Source organism: Lynx rufus, unplaced genomic scaffold (assembly GCF_022079265.1).
Source record: "Lynx rufus isolate CCGP_SWC_20201006 ecotype Redwood Valley unplaced genomic scaffold, mLynRuf1.p SCAF_3, whole genome shotgun sequence".
Lineage (NCBI taxonomy): Eukaryota > Metazoa > Chordata > Mammalia > Carnivora > Felidae > Lynx > Lynx rufus.
In genome coordinates this window covers 38,589,796-38,614,208 of record NW_025814845.1, presented here as the reverse complement: position 1 = coordinate 38,614,208, position 24,413 = coordinate 38,589,796, and the positions used below count along the sequence as shown (strand labels likewise).

The following is a 24,413-nucleotide window of genomic DNA, read 5'->3' as shown; positions in this document are numbered from 1 at the left end:
GAGCCACCCGGGCGCCCCAAGGACTTCGCTTCTTTAGGTTGGGACCTATTACCACCTGAAGAGAGTCTTTTAAACTTTTCTCACCCACTTGCAAGAAATTTCCTTTAACTGCAGTTTTTTTTTACTGGTGGCATTGCTGAAGCACTGTCTCTACTCACAGGTAGCAAGACGCTCATTTGCCAGTTTACTCATTGCTCTCTAATCTGAGCGCTCCCCATACTCATTTTATCAGCTTCACTTGGTCCTTTTTGCTCTCTGCGACGTAGCAGGAAAGATTTAAAAAGAAAAAAGATTCAGGGGTGGCTGGGTGGCCCCATCTGTTGAGTGTCCGACTCTTTATTTCGGCTCAGGTCATGATCTTGGGGTTCATGGGATCGAGCCCACCATTGGGTTCTGCCCTGTCAGCATAGACGTTGGGATATTGGGATTCTCTCTCTCCTTCTCTCTGCCCTCTCCCCCGCTCACATGCATGCATATGTGCTCTCTCTAAATAAGTAAATAAACTTAAAAAAAAAAAAAAAGGAAAAGGATTTAAAAAGGAGAAGAAAACCCACCACCCATTGGAGAAAGAACTAATTGGTTGGGATCCGAATTGAGGGCAGCTTCCACCACTGGACAGACGCAGGGATATTTCTTGTGTCGTACCAGTAAGCATTCCCTGCTCACAGCCACAGTTCGGGAATTTTCCGTAAAATTATTCCATGTCCATTATTGGTTAAATCAGAAAAATAAGAGGAGAATTTTAATATATCACAACTGTATCACCTTAGCACCTAAATAACTCAGAGCATTTGTAGCAAATACAGATTAGAAGCTGGGGCGGGGGGGGGGGGAAGGGGCACCTGGGTGGCTCCCTGGGTTCAGCGTCTGACTCTTGATTTTGGCTCAGGTCATGACCTCACGGGTTCATGGGCTCGCGCCCCGCATCGAGCTCTCTGCTGTTAGCGCAGAGCCCGCTTAGGATCCTCTGTCTCCATCTCTGCCCGTCCCGCACACATACTCTCTCTCAAAAATAAATAAACATTAAAAATTAAAAAAAAAAAAAGAAAGCTGATTTGGTGTGATTTTCAAGAGCCACAATATACCCCTCATATCTAACCCAGGTTTCCATTATTATAATGGAATATTGAGGCATCCTTGCTTTCAACCTTTTCAGCTCTGCCAGCTAAATGCCATGGCAAATACTTGGCTCTGTGAAAATGGCCATTGAAGGGGTGCACTTAGGGTATGTTAAGCTGTTGCAAATGTGCATTATGGGTATGGTCCACACTGTAAGATGTCCTTAAGCATCACAAGAGAGGATCTGGGACAGCACGAAGGCAGTCCCTAAAAGGAAGAATGTGGAAATAGGTTGTTTTCATCACACTTGATCAGAATTTACTGAATTTCTCGTGCAACCAAACATCTGCCTTAATCATAAGGTAGGATTAGACTCGGTTCCTGCTGCTGAGCATCTCACAATCTTTTCAGAAGACAGATACGCAACCATAGGTCAATGTGACACGTTACAATAACATATAAAATACTCTGTGGAAATACTGACTCTTCCCTTACTTCCTCCTCCAGCCCCTAAAGAAAGGCTCAGAGGAAGTTATGGAAGAGAGTGACATTTAGAGCCAGCTCTGGAAGGATGGAGAGAAGTTCACCGAGAAGAGAAGATGGAACAGAATGGACAGTAGCAAAGAGGCATGAAATTGCCTGGAGAGGCAGGGAATGATGAATGCTCAGGTCATGATCCCAGGGCCATGGGATCAAGCCACACATTGGCTCCACACTGAGCATGAGCTTGCCTAAAATTCTCTCTCTCTCTCTCTCTCTCTCTCTCTCTCTCACTCTCTCTCTCCTGCCCCTCTTCCCAACTTGCACGCTCTAGAAAGAGAAAGAAAGAAAGAAAGAAAGAAAGAAAGAAAGAAAGAAAGAAGAAAGGAAAGGAAAGAAGGAATGAAAAGGAAGGAAGGAGGGAAAGAAGGAAAGAAGGAAGAAGGAAGGGGAAAGGAAGGAAGGAGGGAGGGAGGGGAAAGGAAGGAAGGAAGGAAAAAGGAAGGAGGGAAGGAAGGAATGGGAAAGGAAAGGAAAGGAAAGGAAAGGAGGAAGGAAGGAAGGAAGGAAGGAAGGAAGGAAGGAAGGAAGGAAGGAAGGAAGATCACACTACAAATAGTGTAGAATGACTTTGAAGGTTTCTGACCAGATGCCAGTGCCATTCACTAAGGAATACGCAAAGAGCAGATCGAGGGGAAAGATTTTCAGTTCAGTTTTTGGATGTGTTGAAGGGCTACTGTAACAAATTACCACAAATTTGATGGCTTCAAACAATAGAACTTTATCTCCTCACCGTTCTGAAGGCTAGAATTCAGAAAATCAGCAGGGTTGGTTCCTTCTGAAAGAATCTGTTCCATGGCCTCTCTCCTAGCTTCTGGTGACAAGTCTTGGCATGACCTGCCTTGTAGAAACATTACCCCTCCAATTTCTGCCTCTGTCTTCATATCATCTTCTCCTCTGTGTCTTTGTCCTCTCCTCTTCTTTTAAGGACACCAGTCATGAGACTTAAAACCCAACCTAAATCCAGGGTGATCCTTAAATTAATTATATCTGTAAAGATCCTATTTCCAAATAACATCACAATTGCAGGTACTGGGGATTAAGACTTGGATATCTTCGTAGGGGGACACTATTCAACGCATTATAAAGTGAATGCAGGGATAACTGTCTTCATAATCTGACCAGAACTCTAGCCTCGGTTTGCACGCCCACAGGCAAAAGGAAATGTAGAATTAAAGACTGTGTTATGTGGCAGAAAGAGCAAAGACTGTAGGTCAGATAGACCTAAGTTCAATCCAGGCTCTGTATCAGTTGAAAACTTGGTAGGCTTTTAACCTCTAGGAGTCTTGAGTTCTTCATTTGTAAAATGGGGATAATATGACCTAAACATGAGATTGTCAGGGTAATTAGAGAGACATTCCCAGGTATGTGTAGACTCTACATGTTATTTACAAAACAAGACCAAAAAAAGCTTGAAGATAACACATTTGGGAATGACCCACATTAACAATGGGGTCATGTGAGTATACTGGGATCTCTTTAAAGACTATAGCAATTGACATCAAGAAGAATTGTGAAGTGTCCTGTCAGCTGGAGATCAGCAATAAGGACTCCAAGAAAAGGTGATTTTTCAGAGAGTCAGGGGGCATTTGGCATCAAGAAAATTAGTTGTCAGGTATTTCATCACCTAAGTGGACGAGAAGTTGGCAAAATAAAGGCAGGGCTTCTGGTCTTAGAAAGTGGGGTGTCAGGCAGATTTCTAAAACATTTACGAAGTTTCTTCGCTATGCTGGGCATTGCAAGTAAAAGGATATGTAAGACATGAACCTTCCAGATAAAGCTCCCCATCTTTCAGGTGACATCAGACAGGTAAACAAGACAAAATACAATGCCACATAAAGTGCTACAAAAGACAGCGCAGTTAATTGGGGGATGGACCAGCTAAAAACTGCATGTGGAAGCCTGGGGAGGCTTTAGAGGGAATGTGACATTTGAATGGATTCTTGGAGGATGAATAAGAGTGCGCTTGCCAGAGAGAGAAAGAGAAGCTCTCTCCAAGCAGAGGAAAAAGAGGCAAAACATATAGGATGTAAGGACTGTGGTACCAGAGCTGGAGACAGGAGCTGAGGATCAATCAAAAGCCCAGTTATCTGAGTTGATAACTCAGCTCTGGGACCAGAGCCAGAGTGTTGAAGACTTATTGCTGACTCCAAGCGCTTTGGGCTGTAATTTACAGTCGTCCTGGTTAAGATGCAGGTTTATCCTAGAGATCCCAGCAGGACTGAGCAGAGAGATGTGAGTCAGTGGTTCTAGCATTCAGGAAAGAAGATACACAGAGATTGATGACCAGTGTGCTACTGGCATCAGCCAAAATCAGGAGAGACAGGAAAAATTTGTAAGGGATTTATTATGCGACAGATTACCTAATTTAAACTTCACAACAATTTCTGATGTATAGCAAGCAGAGCAGCGAAATAACAGCTCCAAGTCATCAAAAAGCAAAACTGACCTAGTTCCTAGAGAAAGAAAGCTTTTGCCAGCTGGTCTCTTTGTGTTTCCTGCTGACTTAGGCAGCCCTGGGGCCCAAAGATGCTTTCTAGAAGTCTGTTTCAGCTACCTGAGGAACAGCAACCTTGGTTGCTACTGCCCTCACTGCATTTTAAAAAGGCAACCAAACAAAAAAAACAAGTAACAGCAAATTAAGAGGAGTGTTGGATTATACTGACAAGGAACAAGGAATGTATACTCAAAGTCTTGTGCATTTTGGATGGCACGTTCCGGGTGTGCAGAGAATATCTGTTAAATTAGGTTCCCCAGACGTACCGCCCCTAACAACACTTGTCTCCATTACTACATGGAAAATCCACCCCCAGTACCACAGAAGAAAGCGCCAGACTTCATAGGCCCTCTGAAGTTAAGAGGCATCCCTAAAGCGATTTTCTGTCCTCCTTGAAGACGCTCAGTTTCCAAGATTTTAGCTGGCTAATTGGCAACTTGTCAACCTCCGTGTATATTGTCACTACCGCCCGTCCCCGGGTCCTCTCCAAGACGCCCCTTCCCACCCTGGCCAGGGAGACCCCGGCCCATCAACCAAGGAGGACGGCACCAGCTCTCCGTGACTGCAACGTAGGGGGAAGGGAGAGGCGCCCTCCTCTTTTGAAGCGCCCCTCGGGTAGAACCCATAAGCGGCCCGAGGTGGCGTGAACACCGGTGCCCCGGAAGACGCGCCCCGAAGCCACAGCCCTGGATGCAGGGGCGGCGGACCCCGCCCGCAGCCCCGGGACTCCAAACCTCCCTCCGAGGGGCGGGGCTCGAAGCCGGCGAGCGGCGCTCCCCCCAACCCCCACGCCACGCCAAGGCGCAGGCGCAGGCGCGCGGGGTGCGGCCGCGGCGCTGAGAGCGGCGGCGCCAGGCGCGGGAAGATGGCGGCAGCGGCGGCGGCGGCGGCGGCCGAGCAGGTCTGGGAGCCCCGCCGCGGCCGGGGGCAGGAGAGACAGGGGAGGCCCGGGTCCTGCCGGTGGGGCCCTCCGCGGGGCTGGCTGCCGGGGGAGGCAGCCGGGACGCGAGGGCGCGCCGGGGCCGGGGGCCGGGCTCCAGGGGGGCGGAGCGGGCGGGAGGAGCTGTCCGCAGCCCGGGATGCTGGCGAGGGCCGCCTGGGACCGCGGGCAGGGGCTCCGGGCCGAGGAGGGGAAGCAAGCCGCGGCCCTCGGCCAGGCCCGCTGCCCCCCGGCCGGGCTGAGGAAGGGTCGCCGCCTGAGGGGCGGGGAGGCGGCCGTGGCAGGCGCGAGCCTGCGCCAGGACGTGCCGGAGACGTGCCCGGCCCGGTGGCCAGCGAAGATGCGGGTAAAAATAGCCTCAGCCTGCGAGCCGGGAGGCTTCCCTGACACCCGCCAAGAAACAGTCAGCTGTTGCCTGGGTGCCAGCTTGCGGCCACTTCTTGTGTCTGCCATCCCCGATATGCAGACATCAGGTTTCTCCTCCCGTTTTGGTTTTAGAGATTTAGTCACCAGTTTAAAACTGCCTCCTGTCCAGTTGGTTTAAAATTATTTGCTAATGCTTTATCAAGTATTTCCTGATCTGCATGGTAAACTTGTAACTTAGAGTAGTTTAAAAGGCTGTTCTTCCTCCCCAAAGCGAGCTCTATGTATACGCATATATGCATGCATCTGTTACATATACATACCTGTCGTTGCTAGGGTCTTTGTTAAAATAAAAATAGTTTTCATAGTCACTTTCTCCTTAACTGTTATTCCCTTTACAAAACTATGATATGGTAGTTTCCTTTGAAAAAGTCTCATTCTTCAGCATCGTTGGAAGAATAAATTGGAGTCAAGTTGCCAGCATTCTGTTCCCAGAAAAGACCTTCTTAACTAATTGACTGCTTTTAGGGACCTAATAGAGATACATAACCGGAACAGTCATTCCAAGGGGCATAGAAAGCAGAAGACATGAAATCTGCCTTCAAGGAGCTTCAAGTCAGATTAAGTGCAGAAAAATCAGCCACAGGGGCAAGCTACAGATCTAACAGTATAAAACCTAAAGGAATGAGTGAAAGTGAACGGAGACACAGCTTCTGGGAGTTGTTGAGACTAAAATTGTTCCTTGGCTTTCCACATTTCCCTCCTGATTTATCAGCTCTTGTTTCAGCCTGTTCTTTTTCTTCATCCACATCACTTATGAATGCTCTGGAGTTTCCACCAAGGTTCTATTCTTGCTTTACACAGAAACTGGGCAGAGTGGCCCATTCCTTAGTTTCACTTCAGAGTAAAGCATTTATGTCTCCACCGTGAACTGAATTTTCCACAGGCACCCCAAACTGAAAAATGTACAAAATTGGATCTCATCATATTTACCATTAAAAGGGCTCCAGGGGCGCCTGGGTGGCTCAGTTGGTTAAGCGTCCAACTCTTGGTTTCAGCTCAGGTCATGATCTCACGGTTGATGAGTTTGAGCCCCTGCATCGGGCTGTGTGCTGACAGTGTAGAGCCTGCTTGGGATTTTCTGCTTCGTCTCCGTCCCTTCCCCGCTCATGCTGTCTCTCTCAAAAAAAAGTAAATAATAATTTTAAAAAAGGGCTACAACCATCCATTCACTTGGTTAACCGAGCTAGAAACTTGAGAGCAGGGCCAGTTTAAGGGAGCTCAGAAAGGACCCACACTTGGTTTAATGCTCTGCTGTCCCTGGATTCCACACATCATGTAGCAGGTCCTACCTGGGAGTCACCTTAGAACTTTCTGTGTCACATACAGCCAGTCAATCACCAAGTTCTGTAGTTCATCGTCTTTTTTTTAATGTTTCTTGTTTATTTTGACAGACGAAGATCATGAGTGGGGAAGGGCAGAGAGAGAGAGAGAATCTTCCTCTTAATGCCTCTCCCCGTCATCTCTTCATCTAAAGCTCAGTCAAGCTCTCCTTTGGACTGTTAGATAAACCTGCTGTTGATATCTTCATCTCTGAACTCTTCTGTTGCCCTTGATCTCTTTTTGGCACATGAATTTGATTTTGCTGTGATGCAGATCTGATTGTATCACTAACCTATTTTAAATCTTCAGTGGTTCCCCATAACCTTCAGGATAAAGTCCGTTGTTCTTGACATGGTAACTTACATCCATTCATTTACTGGCACCTACCCACATCTCGCACCTTATTCTTTGCCCCATTTCTGTACTCCTCCTTTTCACAGTCCACAGAAACTACCAAAATCGGTTCATACTGACGTGACTTGTAGTCACAGTTTCGATGCTGTTCCCTTTGCCTGGAATACCTTTCCCTGCACTTTTGCCTGGCTAACTCCCATTTATCCTCCCAAAATTCAAGTGAGATCTCAGCCTTTCTTAACCTTCACCTGATGCCCCTGCTTGCTAAGTAGAGTTACGTTCCTCTTTTGTACCGTGTCAGTAGTGTATTTGCTACTCCTGCACTTGCCATGTTGAACTGGCATTGTTAGTGACCTGTCTGTCTACTGTCCTGGCCTGTGAGGAAGTTCACTGAGGGCAGTGCTATGGCTTGCTTGTCTTGGTGATCTGGAGCCTCAGGCATATAGTAACTCTTCAGAGAATTATAAATGCATCAAATTGAATATAATGATGTACATGAATTGGCAGAGAAGAGTAAAGAATGCCTCCCAGGAGGGATCAGTTTTGCCCCCTCTCCTATGTAGACCTGTATTCAAGCCCTGACTTTTAAGTTGCCCCTACTGTGTCTGTGAAAATTAGAAGAAAGCACACCTTCCTTAAGGTGTTCTATACCTTCAGCCCAAATACTTCCAAAATGAACATTCAGCTCTAAGAGGTCTGCAGTGTCAGTGTACCCTCCTAGATGTTGCACCTCATGCAGACACACAACTTACACGATACTCAGCAACCTGTCTTGTGAAAAAAAATCTGGTAGTAGATTGAGGCGTCTTCTATATAGCCTTCCTTACCGTTTTGTGGAATTAAAAAAAATTTTTACCTGCCGCATTACTCACAATGATTATTCCTGTCCTTTTCCATTTTCCTCAAGCCCTTAACCAGCCTGCTGCCTCGGCCGCCGTGATATGATTCCAGTAGCCGTCTCCACTCTTCCTTGGCAGATGACCTTGCCTTTTCCATCCCAGAAGAAGATGTTTTCGCTTCTGGGTGTGAACTGTTTCAGCGAAGCCTATCCTTAAAGATTATCTTTTCTCATGTACTCTGTGTCAGCTTCTTTCCTGCCTCCTGAAGGATCTCATTTCCTCCATTATCCTGCCCCACTCTGAGACCTTTGGCCTTTGCCCCGCTTGGCATCTTTCCCTCTGCGGTCAAATAGACGAGTCTTCCCCCAAATTGCACGGAGAGGAGAGGAAGACACAGCAAAACTGAAAACACAGTTTTCTTCTGAGTGTACGTAATTCTCTAGCTACAGTCCTCTCTTTCCTCTTTTCTCTTTCTGGACTCAAAAATAGATACACACATGTGGCATCTTTTCAGGCTGTTTCCTGCTTACCCATTTGCTACTTAGAGTTCATCTTTGAAAGTCACAGAAGCACTTCTTAACAAAGCAAGTTCAGCAACAGTGCACATGCTTGGTTCTCTTACCATTCATTGTAGTCCTCATTTCCCACTATAGCCGCACATTTAAATTTTCCCCAGACCATGTCCTTGGCTCTTTGTTCTCTTTCCTGTATACTGTTTTGCACAGTAAGAAGATGCACTCGTGGATTTAATTTACCTCAAGGCTAAGGATCTCAAATCTCCGTCTCTAGCCCTGACTGACCTAATACCCCATCCCTGCCTTCCCCTTGCCTTTGAGTCACGAGGTTATTTCTCATTCAGTTTAAGTGCAGCATATGTAGAATCTTCTCCCTCCTTCATTCTCCATACTTCACTAGTCACCATTCAGTAAACACGGGATTTTTTGAAGCTGGCTGCAGATTCAGTTAACTCTTCTCTTGAAGTATGTTTTTATTTTTTATTTTATTTTTATTTTTTGTGTCTTTTCAATCTGTCTTTTTCCATCCCACCTTAGTTCAGGCCCTCATTACCTCATTACCTCCAACCTCCATTATGACAACGTCGCCAACAACCTACTTAACTGGTATTCCTGTTCCGATCTCTCCTACAAACACCCGCATGTTTAGGATCCTGAAATATATGTCATTTATGTTCATAAACCTCCAGTGACTCCCAGTTAAACAGAGAGGAAGACTGGAATTTGTACCCAGCAGGCCAGGAATTTTCCCAACCAGCCCTACTTTGCAGCTTTCTTCTCCCTACATTGCCGGCTCTGACCACCTACTTCCTGTTTCCTTGAAAAAATACTCCAAGCTATCCTGTTTCTCCTCTCATTGGACTCCACAGCATGTGTTGCCCAGACTATTGATTTTGGCACCTGAACACACAGAATAATTTATTGCATCGCTAACTGTTTTAATAACATGTGTAACATCTAGAGGATAAGGATCCTGTCCTATATTATTTTTGTATTCCTACTAGTGTTTAAGCATAAAATGTTTAATAAATGCCTATTCAAAAAATAAATTGTCTCAGAGCTCTAAAATATATGTAAGTTGGGCAGTATCCATTTCTACCCATTTTGTGTTTCTGATGTATTACCAAAAATGTCATTCAACCATAGTCTAAGTTAGAGGCTCTCAAACTTTCTGGTCTCAGGTTAGTTTTATGCCCTTAAAAGTTACTGAGGATCCCAAAGAACTTTTGTTTATGTGGGTTATATCCATTGATACCTATTATATTAGAAATTAAACCTGTGAAAATTTGAAACACAGGAATACACAAGCACACATTCCGTTAGTTGTTAGAGCAGTGATGTCATCACATATTTAGCCTCTGGAAATCACTGAACATTCACGAAAGAAGGAGAGTAAAAAAAGTAAATAACATCTTGGGGTTGTTTTGAAGATAGTTTTTACCCTCCAGTCTCCTGAAAGAGTTCAAAGGGCTCTTCCGGGCCCCCCTGCCCATACTTTGAAAACTACTGATCTAAGATAATATTATCTTTAGCCAGTTGGGGTCATAAACAGCAAAGTGTGTCAGAATTTCCAAATTCTTTTCCTATAAATGAAAAAATATATATAATGAAACAAATCATTGTAAGTCATTAACTTAAAAAAAAGAAATTACCGACTGTGGAATGTCTGTGTCAACTCTTCCCCCAAATGAGCTAGCTGTGCACTTTAGTGACAATGGGACTATTCAGAGCAGAGAGTGGAGATGTGTTATCAAATAGTCTCACTAACGGTTCTTCTCTACTATCCCTCCAAGCAAAATAATGTCTTGAGTTGGAGCTTGCAACTCAACACCTTAAAGTTTATTTATGGCAAATATATCACTAACCAGTTCAGCTTTCTTTAGGTAGGAATTTGCACTTCATAAATAAATGCGTTGAAAGGAGTGGGTATGGCTGTTCCATTGTGCTGTATTTTGTTTTCAGCAAAGTTCCAATGGTCCTGTAAAGAAGTCCATGCGTGAGAAGGCTGTCGAGAGGAGGAATGTCAATAAGGAGCACAATAGTAATTTTAAAGCCGGATATATTCCAATTGATGAAGATCGCCTCCATAAAACGGGGTTGAGAGGGAGAAAGGGCAATTTAGCCATCTGTGTGATTATCCTCTTGTTTATCCTGGCTGTCATCAATTTAATCGTAAGTATCTGCCACAGAATTTTCTTGTTTTTTTTTTTAATTTTTTTTTAATGTTTATTCATTTTTGAGAGACAGAGACAGAGCATGAGCAGGGGAGGGGCAGAGAGAGAGAGGGAGACAGGCTCTGAGCTGTCAGCACAGAGCCCAATGCGGGGCTCGAACTCACTGACCGTGAGATCATGACTTGAACTGAGGTCAGACGCTTAACTGACTGAGCCACCCAGGTGCCCCAGAATTTTCTTGTTTTAATTACCATGGGGAATTTTTCAGTGAAATCATGGACTTTGTATAATTTCTTGTTGAAGCCCTCTTTCTGCTTTTCTATACATGTTTTATCTCTTAAGGTTTTTTTTTAGATGCACAGTTACCCTTTACAGTTTGTACAAAGAGCCCCTGATTTGCTTACTCTCCAAAATATTATATGACAGAATCCTGTCTTCCTAATTTCACAACCAAGAGTGCGTTTTATCAGATGTTCCTTCTTCTGATATATACTTTGAAAGACAACAGGAGATTCCATCTTTTAAATACTTTTAGGAAAGGCCCACTAGCCTTTTCTTTTTTTATTTATTATCGAAGTGTAGTTAACATACAGTATTTTATTAGTATCAGACGTACAACATGGGGAGTCGACAGTTCTGTATAGCACTCAGTGCTCACCGTAAGTGTGGTCACCATCTGTCATATTACAACATTATTACAGTGTTATCGACTGTATTCCTTGTGCTGTACTTTTCATCTCTGTGACTTATTTTATAACTAAGTTTGCACCTCTTATTGAGTTGTTGTAAATGTTACCTAGTATGCTCATATTGCCATGTATTAATTTTATGTAGAAGAAAATGTTCATGGAGTATTTTAAATGGCTTAAATTTTGCAAGGGTAAAGTCAACTCAGCAGAAGAGACCTTTGCACCATGACTTTACTGCCTTCGTCTGTCCTAAAAAATAATAATCCTTTCTGTTTTCATTCAGCTTTTCCTACATGAAGTCTTACCTCCTCAACTAGATTTTAAAATTGTAAACCCTTGTTTGACAGCAAAGGGTTATATTTTATAGTCTTAAGTCTCTGTTGTCAAAGAATGAAAGGATGTGGCAGGCCAGTTTAAACTAAGGTGCTGAGGACCTAGTGTGTTGCCTTTTCCTAAGATACTTGCTTTTTTAAAGAAGACTTAATCCAAGGTTGTAACTCTCTGAGGGTTAAACTTGAAACCCTCTGGCATGTGTGTAGATGACATTTTCAGAGGGTAGTTTTTGGTATAACTAAGACTGGTCGTGAGCATGGGCTGCAGCAGTTCTAAAGTCACTCCGTTTACTTTATTTTTGACTTCCAGTACTTTCAAGCAAGCCCGTTATCTTTTACGTACATCCAAAACGTTTGTGTCGAATTCTTCCCTTACATTGAAAAGAGCTGGTATTATAAATACTGGGAGCACATATTCTGAAATTATCTTATTTTAGAAATTTATTTTATTGGAAACTCCTGGTTAAGATGGCAGAATGAAGACTTTTTTTATTCTCATCCCGTTTAAAAAGCTCATCCTAAGATGACAATGTCAACAAACAGAAATATCTGGAAAGAGAGCAAGAGGCAACTGAAATCCTAAACCATAATACATGAAGACCAAAAAGCAGGATGAGAAACGGCAAATAACTTATCAGAGAAGAGAAACTGCTTGTGTGTGTTGAGGAGGGGGCTGCAGGGTGTGTTCATGAAAGTGCCTTGCAGAATCATCAGGATTGCCTCAGGAATTGGAAATACAAGTATTATGAAAAGCAGGAGTGAGGCAGGAACTGAAAACAGCTTGTTTGAAAAACCTATGGGAGGAGCCATGAGATCCCTAGCCTTCCTCACCCTTCCAGCCAGCAGTGAGGCCACTATGCCTCCTAACCCCACACAGTGTGTTACAGAAGGGAGGGGATTCTTCCTGCCTGAGGATACTGTTGTGCAGAAGAGGGTAGGGATGGTTTTCCATTCCAGAAGCAGGGAAGTCTGAATCCTGGAAGCGCTGAGACTGTTTCCAGCTCCATCTGTCTCCTGTCTCTGTCCTCTATCTCCAGCTCCCCGGCACCAGGCACATGTACCCCAGGCAAGACATGAAATAGCCTTCTGTGGAGGAAAGACCTGTAGATATTGACGCTTGGCAGGTCGCAGTGAAAAAGCCACCTAATCTCGTACTCTGAAGCCTGTCTACCACAAGCCCACCCCACACAGAGAACTTTCTATGCGCTTTTTTAAGCCTCAGTGTTAAATATGAACACTGAGCCACCAGGGATCAATAGATTTTTTGGAAAGCTCCCAGAACTGAGAAAATGATGGAGACCAAAAACACCCAAGCCGTAGGGAAATAGAATTCAGAGAGAGAAAATGTGATGAATGGCAGAAAACAAAAAATTAAAATCAGTATCTTCAGAGAAATAAGAGTATATTACATCCATGGAACAAGAATAGCATGCCATTAAAAAGGAGTGATTAAAGAATAAGGAAGAACTTGTAGAAATACACAGGGATGGATGGATGGGTGGATGGAGAGAGAAAGAGATTGGAAGATAAAAGGAACCCTTCCAGAAAGTTCAACAAAATTAAAGAATCAATCGAGGAAGTGTAACATTCTGTTAATAGGAGTTTCAGAAAGAGAGAAGAAAGAACACTGGGGAGAAAGTTACCAAACAAGTCAAGAAAATTTCCTAGAACAGATCGAAAACTACCATTCTGGGTCCAGTGTCATGCATAAAAAAGATGCACACCAAGGCCATTACTGTAAAATTTAAGAAAACAGGGATAAAGAGAAGATCCTAAAATATTCCACAGGAAAAATAAAAACAGGTTATGCATGAAGAATACAAAATCACAGGCATCGGACCGCTCAAATGCAACCCTGGAAACGAGAAAGCAGGGGCCTTCAAAATTTAGAGAGAAAATAACACCAAACCTAGGAATGTATATATCAAGCTAGACTAGCCACCAAATGTGAGGGCTTACAGAGACATTTTTTAACCATGCACACTCTGAAAATTTACTTCACATAGATTCTTTCTAAGGAGGCCACTGGAGGAGGTGCTCACCAAAAGAAGTCATTAACTCCCAGAAAGCTGAAGAAAAGGACACAGCAAACTGGGTATCTAGCACTGGAGAAAGACCAGGAAGTTCCAGCATGAAAATGAAGGAAAAATTCATGGTTACAGTTGTGTAACAGACCCAGGGCTAACAGACTGGACCAAGAATATAAGAGTTCCGGCAAGATTTCCTGAGACAGAAAACTAGAGCCAGTAGAATAAGCTATCTGAGAGGTTTGGGCTTTCAGAACATTTTACTGAGTGACATTTTACAGAAACATCAGAGGTTTTGAAAAGATTCAGTCAGGCTTCCAAAGAAACTCACCAACCTTGGTCTGATGCTAAAGAAAGAGAAATATGAAACTCCAGGAGACACAGAGTATAAGAAATGAACTGCTCTCTTAGTTACAGTATTTGGTTTGGGATTGAAAAATACTTACATGTTTGTAATACTGAAAATTCTGAACATGGATCTAGCCAAGACTTGAGATTGGGGGAGAAGAAATGAGATAAATTCTCCTCTGGTAAAGTAGGAAATGAATAGATAAAACCTAAAAATGATGAGTGAAGAAATAATATACTCATATTACTTAAAAATACGGAATAAATTCTAGATGAAATACCTAAAATTGCTGAAAGTGGTTGTCCCTGGACGAGATGTGGAGGGAGCAGAAGAAATAAGAAACTGTTCTTTTAGCACATTTTTTTTTTGACTCTTGGCTATTTGCCTTGATAAAAATGAAGTTGGTTTTGTTGATACGTGGAAAACCAATTGATGTGTTCATATCACTGATGAGACATTTTGGCAATGATCTTTTCTGTTTTTTTCCAGTTATGTTAAATGTACGTGACCTATCAACAGGGGGCTTGTTTCCTTTTTTAGATAACACTTGTTATCTGGGCTGTGATCCGCATCGGACCAAATGGCTGTGACAGCATGGAGTTCCACGAAAGTGGCCTGCTTCGGTTTAAGCAAGTATCTGACATGGGAGTCATACATCCTCTTTATAAGAGCACAGTAGGAGGAAGGCGGAATGAAAACTTGGTCATCACGGGCAACAACCAGCCTGTAAGTTACCACATCGGTTGAGGGACATTAGAGAAAAATTCTTAGTAAAAACCCAGTGTTGATTTTTGGAAATGGATGTTTTCCTTGAGAGACTGTCCATAAGCATATTTAATAATATTGTTGGTCTTACAATCTATTAATGTAACATGCTTTCTTAATATCTGAATGTGGTATCCTTTTTTGTGGTAGATTAATTACTATGAGAATACAGAATGTACTCTCTCTCCTCCACACGAGGTAACCAGCACACGAAGCACCTTCCCAGGTTGGAATAGCCTCTACTTTCTGGAGGCTGGAAGAGAATATGCCAGTCTAGTCTGTGGCAGTCCATGCCAAGTGGCTGCTATAACATAGGTTTTTGATGGAATAGAACCTCAAGGAGGTATTCTTACCACCCCCCGCCCATCTTAGGCCTAGGTCTGTATGCCCTGTGACCCATGGATTTGTGCAGAGCAGCATAAGCAAACAAGCACATAAACCCTCATTCTAAAGACCTCTTTTCCCAAGTGGATAGAGAGGGGACAGACAGATGCAGTTAAAATTACTTGAAGTTAGGCTGTTATTATAAAGTGTTTTTGGTAATGTTCTTGATGAGTTTTGGATGCAGTCTCCTTTGAAAACATATTTATGATTAAGTGTTTTTCTGAAGATTGTTTTTCAGCAAGGGACAACAAAGCTCAGTGTAGAAAAGAACAAAACTTCTATTACAAGTGACATTGGTATGCAGTTTTTTGACCCGAGGACTCAGAATATCTTATTCAGCACAGACTATGAAACTCATGAGTTTCATTTGCCAAGTGGAGTGAAAAGTTTGAATGTTCAAAAAGCATCTACTGAAAGGGTATGATTTATTTTGTTTGCTTTCTTAATGGAAGAGAATTACTGTCTGAATTTACAAAGCGGGAGGGGAGTTTTGCTGTTTTATAGTGATGTGAAAGGATAAATTCTGGAACAATGGGAAGGGTTGATTTGTTCTAGATTTGTCACCTGATCGTTATCAAGTCACGTCTCTCTATCTCAACACCTATAAAACGTGACCGAAAATACTTGCCTTTCATATTCCATGGTTGAAACTCTTGTTCCTCTGTCTCTGATAATAATTCTCACTTTAATTTAGAAACACTTCTTATTGCTTTCTTTTTTTAATTTTCAGATTACCAGCAATGCTACTAGTGATTTAAACATAAAAGTTGACGGGCGTGCTATTGTGCGTGGAAATGAAGGCGTATTCATTATGGGCAAAACCATTGAATTTCACATGGGTGGTAATATGGAGTTAAAGGCAGTGAGTATTAAGAGTTTTAGAGAATTATTAGATTCTTGGGTACATAAATCCATATGTGGAACAGTATACCATTATTAAAAACAGTAATGTAGTTGTATATTTTTTGATATGGAAAGATGTTCAAAATGGACTTTGAAGTGAAAGAAAGTTACAATTTGTGAAATATCTCGTTTTTATTTTGCAAAACATATATACGTTTATAAAAACCTGGAAAACTATGCCAGAATGTCAACAGTGGCTGGCTATGGGTAGCAGGCTAACAGCTAATTTTAATTTTATTTGTCTTTCTGCCTGCCTGCTGTTTTCTAAAAAAAAAATTTTTTTACATAATGATTCCTCTATTATTTTAAAAGGCAAAAGTAATCTTTTAAAATTCTGAAAGAATTCTCCAAGTGGGAATTCTCGAAGTATCCATTCTCTGAAGTTGTTGGGGTTTTACTTTTTAGTTAAAGGTTGTTCATATCCTTTCATGAGTTTTATATCTAGTGATGTGAAAATCAATTAGCAAGTGTACAAAATGTATTTTATTCACCCATCTATTAACTAGAAAGGAAAAAGATTTTGCCTTTATTATAGCTATTGAAAAGTGAAATTTTGTACTTCACAGATTATATCTGAACTCCAGTAAGTAACATATCTCATATAAGGGAGCCAGAAGTCCAAAAATGGCTTACCTGCTGGGGCGCCTGGGTGGCTCAGTCGGTTAAGCGGCCGACTTCGGCTCAGGTCGTGATCTCGAAGTCTGTGAGTTCGAGCCCCACGTCGGGCTCTGTGCTGACAGCTCAGAGTCTGGAGCCTGTTTCAGATTCTGTGTCTCTCTCTCTCTGACCCTCCCCTGTTCATGCTCTGTCTCTCTCCGTCTCAAAAATAAATAAACGTTAAAAAAAAAATGGCTTACCTGCTTATAGTTCTGATCAAAGCATATTTCTTCAAAATGTCTTTGGCTACCTGCTATATGCAACTTAACTGAAACTAATTAAATTTATTTTACCAAGCATAAAATATGGCAAAAGTGAGCTTGAACCCCAGGACTTATAAAATAATTCTTTCCTTTTATTTAAGTTTAATTTCATAGTTCTAGAAAAAATAAGCTTTGAAAAATTAAGTTCTTCCATTTTCATAAATAGCTTTTCTCCCTTAAAGCACATATTCCAATTTCTAAAAAAAAACAAAAAAAAACAAAAAACAAAAGATGAACATAAAATGTGTTTCTTGCTAGAAACTCAATAGCAATACTGAGTATTTTTTGCACATATTGTAGTAAGAAGCTATTCCTCTAAGAGAGTAATGGTGAAGAATGGTCACAGGGGGCTATGAAACTCAAAGAAGCAAGAAGTGTGAGAGATATGTATATAACCATTAGCAAGCTACCTAACTCCTTGTTTCCTATCTGAAAATTCTAACTGTTGTTAGTATGAGAAATATTAAAATACTTTGAAATGCACATAAACACATACCAGTTTCTCCACAGTTAGAAAAAAAAATCCAGTATTGAAAAGATAATTAGCTTTATAATTCAGTTAACATCAGTGGTTAGTTTTTAAGTGTATGGCTAATTATAAAAAAGAAAAAATTTTATCAAAAAAAAAATATTATCAAACTGCTTTTAAAGAAGTAACTGCTTTAGCAGTTAGAAGAAAGGAAAATTAAATGACCACAAGATGGCAACATTGGAACAAAATTTCAAAATTCATCACATACGGATTGTATTTATATCCTGTGCATAACTATCAATAGTCCATAGCCGCTTCCGTGACTTCATAACCAACTTTGTCTTATTGCTTTAAATACCTTCTGTAACCTGATAACTCTCACATTTGGAACTCCTGCTCTAATCTCTCCTCTGAACTAAGACTCGCACACCCACCAGCTGCCTTCTTACCTCTCCACTCCAGGACATAATACACATCTCAGATTCAACAAGTCTAAAATCTTCGTATCCTCCCTCCTTCCCCAACATGCCTTTCTTTTTTCAGTGTCCCTCTCTTGTGAAATGGCGCCCATCAGCCCATCAGCAAAGCCTCCTGGCTTTGCCTTCGAAAGATAGAGTCTGGCCGCTTCTCACTGCCTCCACCACCACCAGCAACAACACCCCTCATGGTATAAACCCACCGCTTCCTGCTGCACTGTTGGCTGCTTCCACTCTCGCCCCTGTAGTCCGTTCCCTGTATGGCAGCCAGAATGACCCTTTCTCAGAGATCACGTCACTTCCGTATTCAGATCCCTCCAAACAGCTTCCCATAGAATTCAGGATAAAACCCAAAAGTCCATTCCCTTTCCTAACATGTCTGGCCCCTAGTTATTTCTTTGACTCATCTCCTACCAGTCGACTCCCGCCTGCTCTCTGCTTTAGCCCCACTGGCTTCCACCTGCTGTAGAACACCAAGCACATCTTCACACCGGGGCCTTTGCATGGATTGTTTCCTCTGCCTGCAGTGCCCTTCCCCAGTTTCCCACATGGCTTTCTCCTTCATATCACCCAGTTTGCACTGCACTGTGACCTTATCAGAGAGGCCTTTCCTGACCATCCTGTGTAAACACAGCTCCTGACTGGTCACTCTCTCTCTGCTTACCTTGAGTTATTTTTCTCCACTGATGTTTTATTTGTTTTACCTGTTCATGTATTTATTGTCTGCCCCTCCCCCATTAAAATGTCAACTGTGTGAGAACTTGGGCTCACCTGTCTCTTGACTGCTGTATACAGCACCTAGAATGGTGTCTAACACATGGTAGACATTTAATAATTATGTGCTGGATGAATGAAAAGAAGAAAAGGAAAGAAAGGAGGGAGAGGCTTAGGAGTTCCCAAAAAGAAAAGACCTAAACGTTCCTGAAACAGCCTGGAGAACCTCCAGGCAGTTTTCTTTGAATGCCTGGTCTTCAGAATTATTTGGTTTGAAACTTCATTTGTGGCATTGCGTAAACATTAGAAATCAAAATTAATTTTCTGTAAGAGAAAAACAAGCCTTTTTCTTCTCATCATCAGAAACTTACCAATCATTAGTAACTTTGTAAAAACTCTCAGGAAGTAACAAATGAAAATGATCTGAGACTTTATCAGTATCAGTCCCATATACTTAGGAATTTTGATGTAATTTTAAGAGTGTTATAACCGTATTGATGTACATTGTGAACTATTACTAAGAGGTCACTAGTTGAATCTTGACATTGGTTTTGTTTTCTTTGTTGTTGATTTGGTCATGACTTTACTGTTTCTTACTACATATTTTTCTTGTTAATATTCTAAGTTTTGTTTATTAACTTTGTTCTGTCACCACTTGTGGAGGTAAACAAATTGCATTACTATTCTTCTCCTAGGAGAACAGCATCATCCTAAATGGAACCGTGATGGTTAGCACAACTCGCCTACCTAGTTCCTCCAGTGGGGACCAGTTTGGTACCGGTGACTGGGTACGCTACAAGCTCTGTATGTGTGCAGATGGAACTCTCTTCAAAGTACAAGTAACAGGCCAGAACATGGGCTGCCAGATCTCAGACAATCCCTGTGGAAACACTCATTAGAAGAACCCGCGAGGCCACCAATATGTTCATATCTTGACCTTTTTTTAAGAGTGTGCATGCAAATCATGTTTTTAGAGAGTTTGCGATAACTCTTACTTTATCCGCAGAGCACTATTGTATCTATTATATGACCTCCATATTGAAAAGATTCTCAGAGAGCCTAAATTTTAGCACATTTCATTAAGTTGCACTGATCTTCAAATGGCAGTTCTCTAAAATAATTACCAGAAGTGAATAGAAGCAAAATTAATCTCTAAAGAAGTGTTTTTAAAACTCCACTCTTCCTGGTCTAAAGGATAACTCTTTAGGCCACTCACTATAAGAAAGCTTTTGGTAACTAATGGGGATACACCCACTTAAGATGGTTGAAAGGGACACCATTAATAAATGTCACATGCTCTGTCTTTTGGCTTCCGAGAGAAAAGACAGATTTTTGATGCATTAATTTTCAGCTATATTCTCAATGCAAGTGAAGTCATTAAAGAACTTCACATATGTGAGCTGGCATGAAACTATGGTTCCTTAGTTTTGTACCAGGATGAAAATACTCTGTAATAGAATGTTTACTTGTTAAATACTGATAAGTCGTGTTCACAGTGTGGTAGAAATTGAAGCACCGTCTCAGCTTTAACTAGCAAACGATGATAGCGGTCATCTACTGTGCATCTTACACACCCGAGGCACTGTCCCAGGCATCTTGTGTGTGCAATCTCTAATTCTCACCACAGCTCTGCATGTAGGTGTTACTATTCCAGTTTTACCCATTAGGAAACTGAGGATCAGAACAGTTAAGAAGCTTGCCTGATGTCACATGGAAAAGAGCAGGGTTGAGATTGGAATTCACATGGGATTCCAATGAAAATGTACCTGCTTCCAACTCCCATGTTCTGTTCACTATCTGCACTGAAGTCTTAATTATTTAAAACTCCAGAAAAATGAATGAAGAGTAATTCAAACTTACCTAAGTAGATAAGAATCAAACAAAACAGTTATGCTTACTCAGGTTTAAAAATAAATAAAATGGCCAACGGCTATCAGGTTTTAAACTAGCTTAAGCCAATTCCAAAATTATAGAGAAGTCAAATTAGTGTAAGGGTGGGTTACCCCAGTTTCCTAACTGATGGGCCTTGGCACTTTGGAGAACCTGAATTGGGTAAAAGGATTGCTAACTTATACCCTCAGCCCTCAGGGGAGCGCAGTGAGAAGGGAGAGGACGTGGCCCCAGGCAAGTCCTGGTGGCTGGGGACGGCTGGAAGGTTACCACAGCCACGTGCCCTACAAATAGTCCCCTTTGCAGTGTGCGCCATGCCTTGAACAAAGTTGGGAAGCACTGGAGTTAAGGGTGTTGATACAGGAAATAATTTTTAAGTAATTTTTGAGTAAGTATGAGAGTTGATCTCTGCTCATATTACAATCCCATAATAATGATCAACCCTCAAGCCAGTTGACTTTTAAGGTATTTTATATTTGACTTAAAAGGGACTCTCTGGTATTCATCAGACACACAACACCAGGGATGGAGTTTTCAAAAACAGTTTGCTGTAAAATAAGCAGTAGAGATGAATAGTAAGCCCCACTCTGCATTCAAGTACAACAGTATTCTGTCATGGTCTTTGAACTATGTAGATAAGAAAATCAATACAAAAAGCAATTTGCATTCACTACAATCACAGTTCTCTCTGATAGGACAACCAAATGCCTTAGAGATTATGAACAGTCATTAAAGTATTTAAAATAGATTGACTTACTATGTAATACTGAGTGCAGTTTTTGAAGGGGAAAAAATTGAACTTTATGACCTCTGAGTGTTATGATATTCAAATCCTATTTGAATAATATTCAAATCCTATTTGAATATATTCAGTGTCATTTAATATTTGAGTGATACTCAGAAAAATCCATTGGAATTTTCATTCAGATGCTCAGTATATTTTTAATTTTACATTCTTTATTTGTCTGCTTTATTTAGGTTTTGAAGGTTCCTTTAAATATTTTTACAAAAACTACAAAACACTATGTTACAGAGTATTATTTATTGAATATAATTCATGAAACAATCTATTTTTATTCCTCTTTGAGAAATACTTGTGTTTTTGATACATCTCCATTAAGTGCTTTTAATGAGAGGATATTTTGATGTTTTTATAGAAGTGATTGTTAAGGTAACAGGTAACATATTTTTAGGACATTTTGCAGGTAACCCTTGCCTTTTCCTTGAGATGTAGTCCTGGAAAATTCACCGGAAAGGAGATTAAGAACAAACCGTCCATTTTACCTGTGATCTGTTTTGCACAATGGCAAAGCTTTAGCTACGCATTCTCACCACCAGATGGTATTGTCCTATAAACTGAAACGTTAGCTTTGCCTATTTCTGCTGGTTGTACCTCCCCTGCATTGAGCACGGACATGACAAGCAGCAGACTCCGGCAAGGTAGACCGAGACAGGACCCCAGGAGAAGGGGCGTGGATACACGCTTGTTTAACCTAACTGGAGGTAGGTTACAGTGACAACAGGGACAGATGAAACGAAAGCAGAGTACTTCAGAAACCGTCCAAAGGGCAGTTAGGAAAATGTAAAACAACACAAGGAGGGACTGCCTATTTATGGGCTGCAAGATTTAAAAATATTTGTATTGTTTTTGCATTATGAAAAAACAAATTTTGTGCGATAGTTTTGATGAAAGGTGGAAGTTCTGCCTAGTTTTGAGTGAATTTTTTTTTAAAGGATGAGAATGTTACAGTGCTAAACTTGACAGAAAAGAAACCATTGAAATGCTGATAATTTTAGTAGTCTTTTAAGAAGTGTTGAGGAGGCAAAGACTACAAATTATGCCATACAAAGATAACCCTGTAACTCTGTTTTGGATTGCTAACCTGAGTTTCAGTTAATTCAGTTTGTAATAACTATTAATGATCTCTGTTTACAATAAAGACTCTAAATTGTTTGCTGTTGATTTTTTTAATGGTTTAAATTAAGGTTCCTACTTAATTGTTCAAACATGATGGATTTAATTATAGCTTGATAATACTTAAATACATTGGTATTTGTATAATCTCTCTGGAATCCCGGAGCTTACAGTTCGAAGCTGTCCAGTTCCTGTCTGGACAGTCCTACCCTCTGTGCATTGCAGAATGTCTCTCAAGTGGCTCCTCCCTCAGTGTTCCAGGGGAATATGTGTCCTGTCACTGTGGCAAGAGGCCAGAGCCTGGATGAAAGGACGAAGGTTTGCCACGGGGTGGGCAGACAGGCTCCAAAGGCAGATGGGTGGAGCCTCAAAGGCTCAGGTCTAAATCCCCACCTGGCTAGATCCAGATAGAAGACTGTTGGCACACTACCTAAGAACCACAAGGTATGCCTTAGAAACTGTTAACCGTTGTTGCCTTCCTCCTACAACTACCTTCTGCTTTTGTCTTCTAATTGTTTTCACTTCTTTCTTTAAGAATTGCCTCTTTGGTTTCTGTTGTACTTTGCTTCTTCTACTGTCTTCTCCCTCTCTCACCCTCTGACACACACACACCCAGTATCTCTAACTGCTTCCTCATACTTAGCCTTGAATGTGTCCATTTAAAGACTGACATTTTACCTAATTGTGTTCAGTTGCGTCGGAAAGTTTTTCTGGAGTTCACTGTGGTTCCTTACCTAATACATAGAAGTTTGTATGTAGTATATATAATTTTTCTTTACAAATTAGCATCTTTCACTTTAAGACCTAAAATTATCCTTATCTAGCTTTTTTTTGAATTCAAATCTGTTAGTATATAAATCTCTTCAACTTTGAAAGAACCAGGTCAATGAAAATCTAACTTACGCCCCCATAAGTATTTTTCAGTCACATGTTTCTCAAGTAATGTGCCTGTGAATAATGACTAAATTTTTTTATTGTTCATATTGTTACATTAACTTGGTATACAATTGTATTTACAATGACTGCAGCTTTGAATACAGAAACAAACATCTTTCTGGCTGTACAGATTAATTCAAGTTCTGGTATTGTCTGAGAGGCACGTTATAAAAATAAATCACTCCTCCATGCTGTAGGGCACCTTTACGCTTCGTGGCCATGTGTACCTGGATATAGGTGCCCTTCAAAAGTAGGAGAATTGACCTTGTATAAAACTAAAGTGTAAAAGTTACATGTTAAATTTCACTCCATGCACTTACTCATCCAAACAACATAGTGGCAGATGACAGACTATTGAAAATATAAAACTTGGGGGACAGCAGGGAGAGATTTATATATGTAGTTCTTCTAGTCCTTAAAAAAATCAAGCAAGAGTTTCTTTTGTGAATTGAGAGAGGGAGAGAGAGAGAAAGAAACATGGCCCTTCTGGGAGCATACAGTCTTTTGAGGAGTTTACTATCCCATTTTCTTTAAAATATTTTTGTGCATACATTTGGCCATTGTAATTTGTAGAGGCTTATTTTGAAATTTTCAGTTTCTTCTCAATCTTTGGTGAAAAAGATACGTATGTTTCTGTATCTTATTACATCTTCGTGGTTCTGATGCAGAACATCCTTTTTATAACCCATTTTGTTTATGTTGCATCTCAATAATTTCAAAAGAATTTGAAAAGTTATAACAAATTTAATGCTAAAAAATCAAGAGTCTATGTGGATCCTGAGAAACTTAACAGAAGACCATGGGGAGGGGAAGGGGGAAAAATAGTTACAAACAGAGAGGGAGGCAAACCATAAGAGACTCTTAACTGAGAATAAACTGAGGGTTGATAGGTGGGAGGGAGGGGAAAGTGGGTGATGGGTATTGAGGAAGGCACCTGTTGGGATGAACACTGGGTGTTGTATGGAAACCAGCTTGAC

The 24,413-nt window shown here is 41.2% G+C and overlaps 1 protein-coding gene across 1 annotated transcript; it reads left to right on the top strand.

Moving 5' to 3' along the window:
* Window positions 1-5,987: 5,987 nt before the first annotated feature.
* SGCB (sarcoglycan beta) lies at window positions 5,988-22,869 on the top strand. Its single transcript, XM_047092240.1, has 6 exons — window positions 5,988-6,014; window positions 10,453-10,662; window positions 14,602-14,787; window positions 15,437-15,628; window positions 15,941-16,072; window positions 19,391-22,869. Exons 1-6 carry the CDS (start codon window positions 5,988-5,990, stop codon window positions 19,592-19,594), a joined length of 951 nt encoding a protein of 316 aa, XP_046948196.1. The 3' UTR covers window positions 19,595-22,869.
* Window positions 22,870-24,413: the final 1,544 nt, after the last annotated feature.

Bases quoted from the DNA above. Each gene is read 5' to 3' on its own strand.
- SGCB (XM_047092240.1), top strand. From the start codon at position 5,988: ATGAAATCTGCCTTCAAGGAGCTTCAA. The intron at 10,663-14,601 runs GTAAGTATCTGC...TTCCTTTTTTAG, and splicing joins TGGCTGTCATCAATTTAATC to ATAACACTTGTTATCTGGGC. The intron at 14,788-15,436 runs GTAAGTTACCAC...GTTTTTCTGAAG, and splicing joins TCACGGGCAACAACCAGCCT to ATTGTTTTTCAGCAAGGGAC.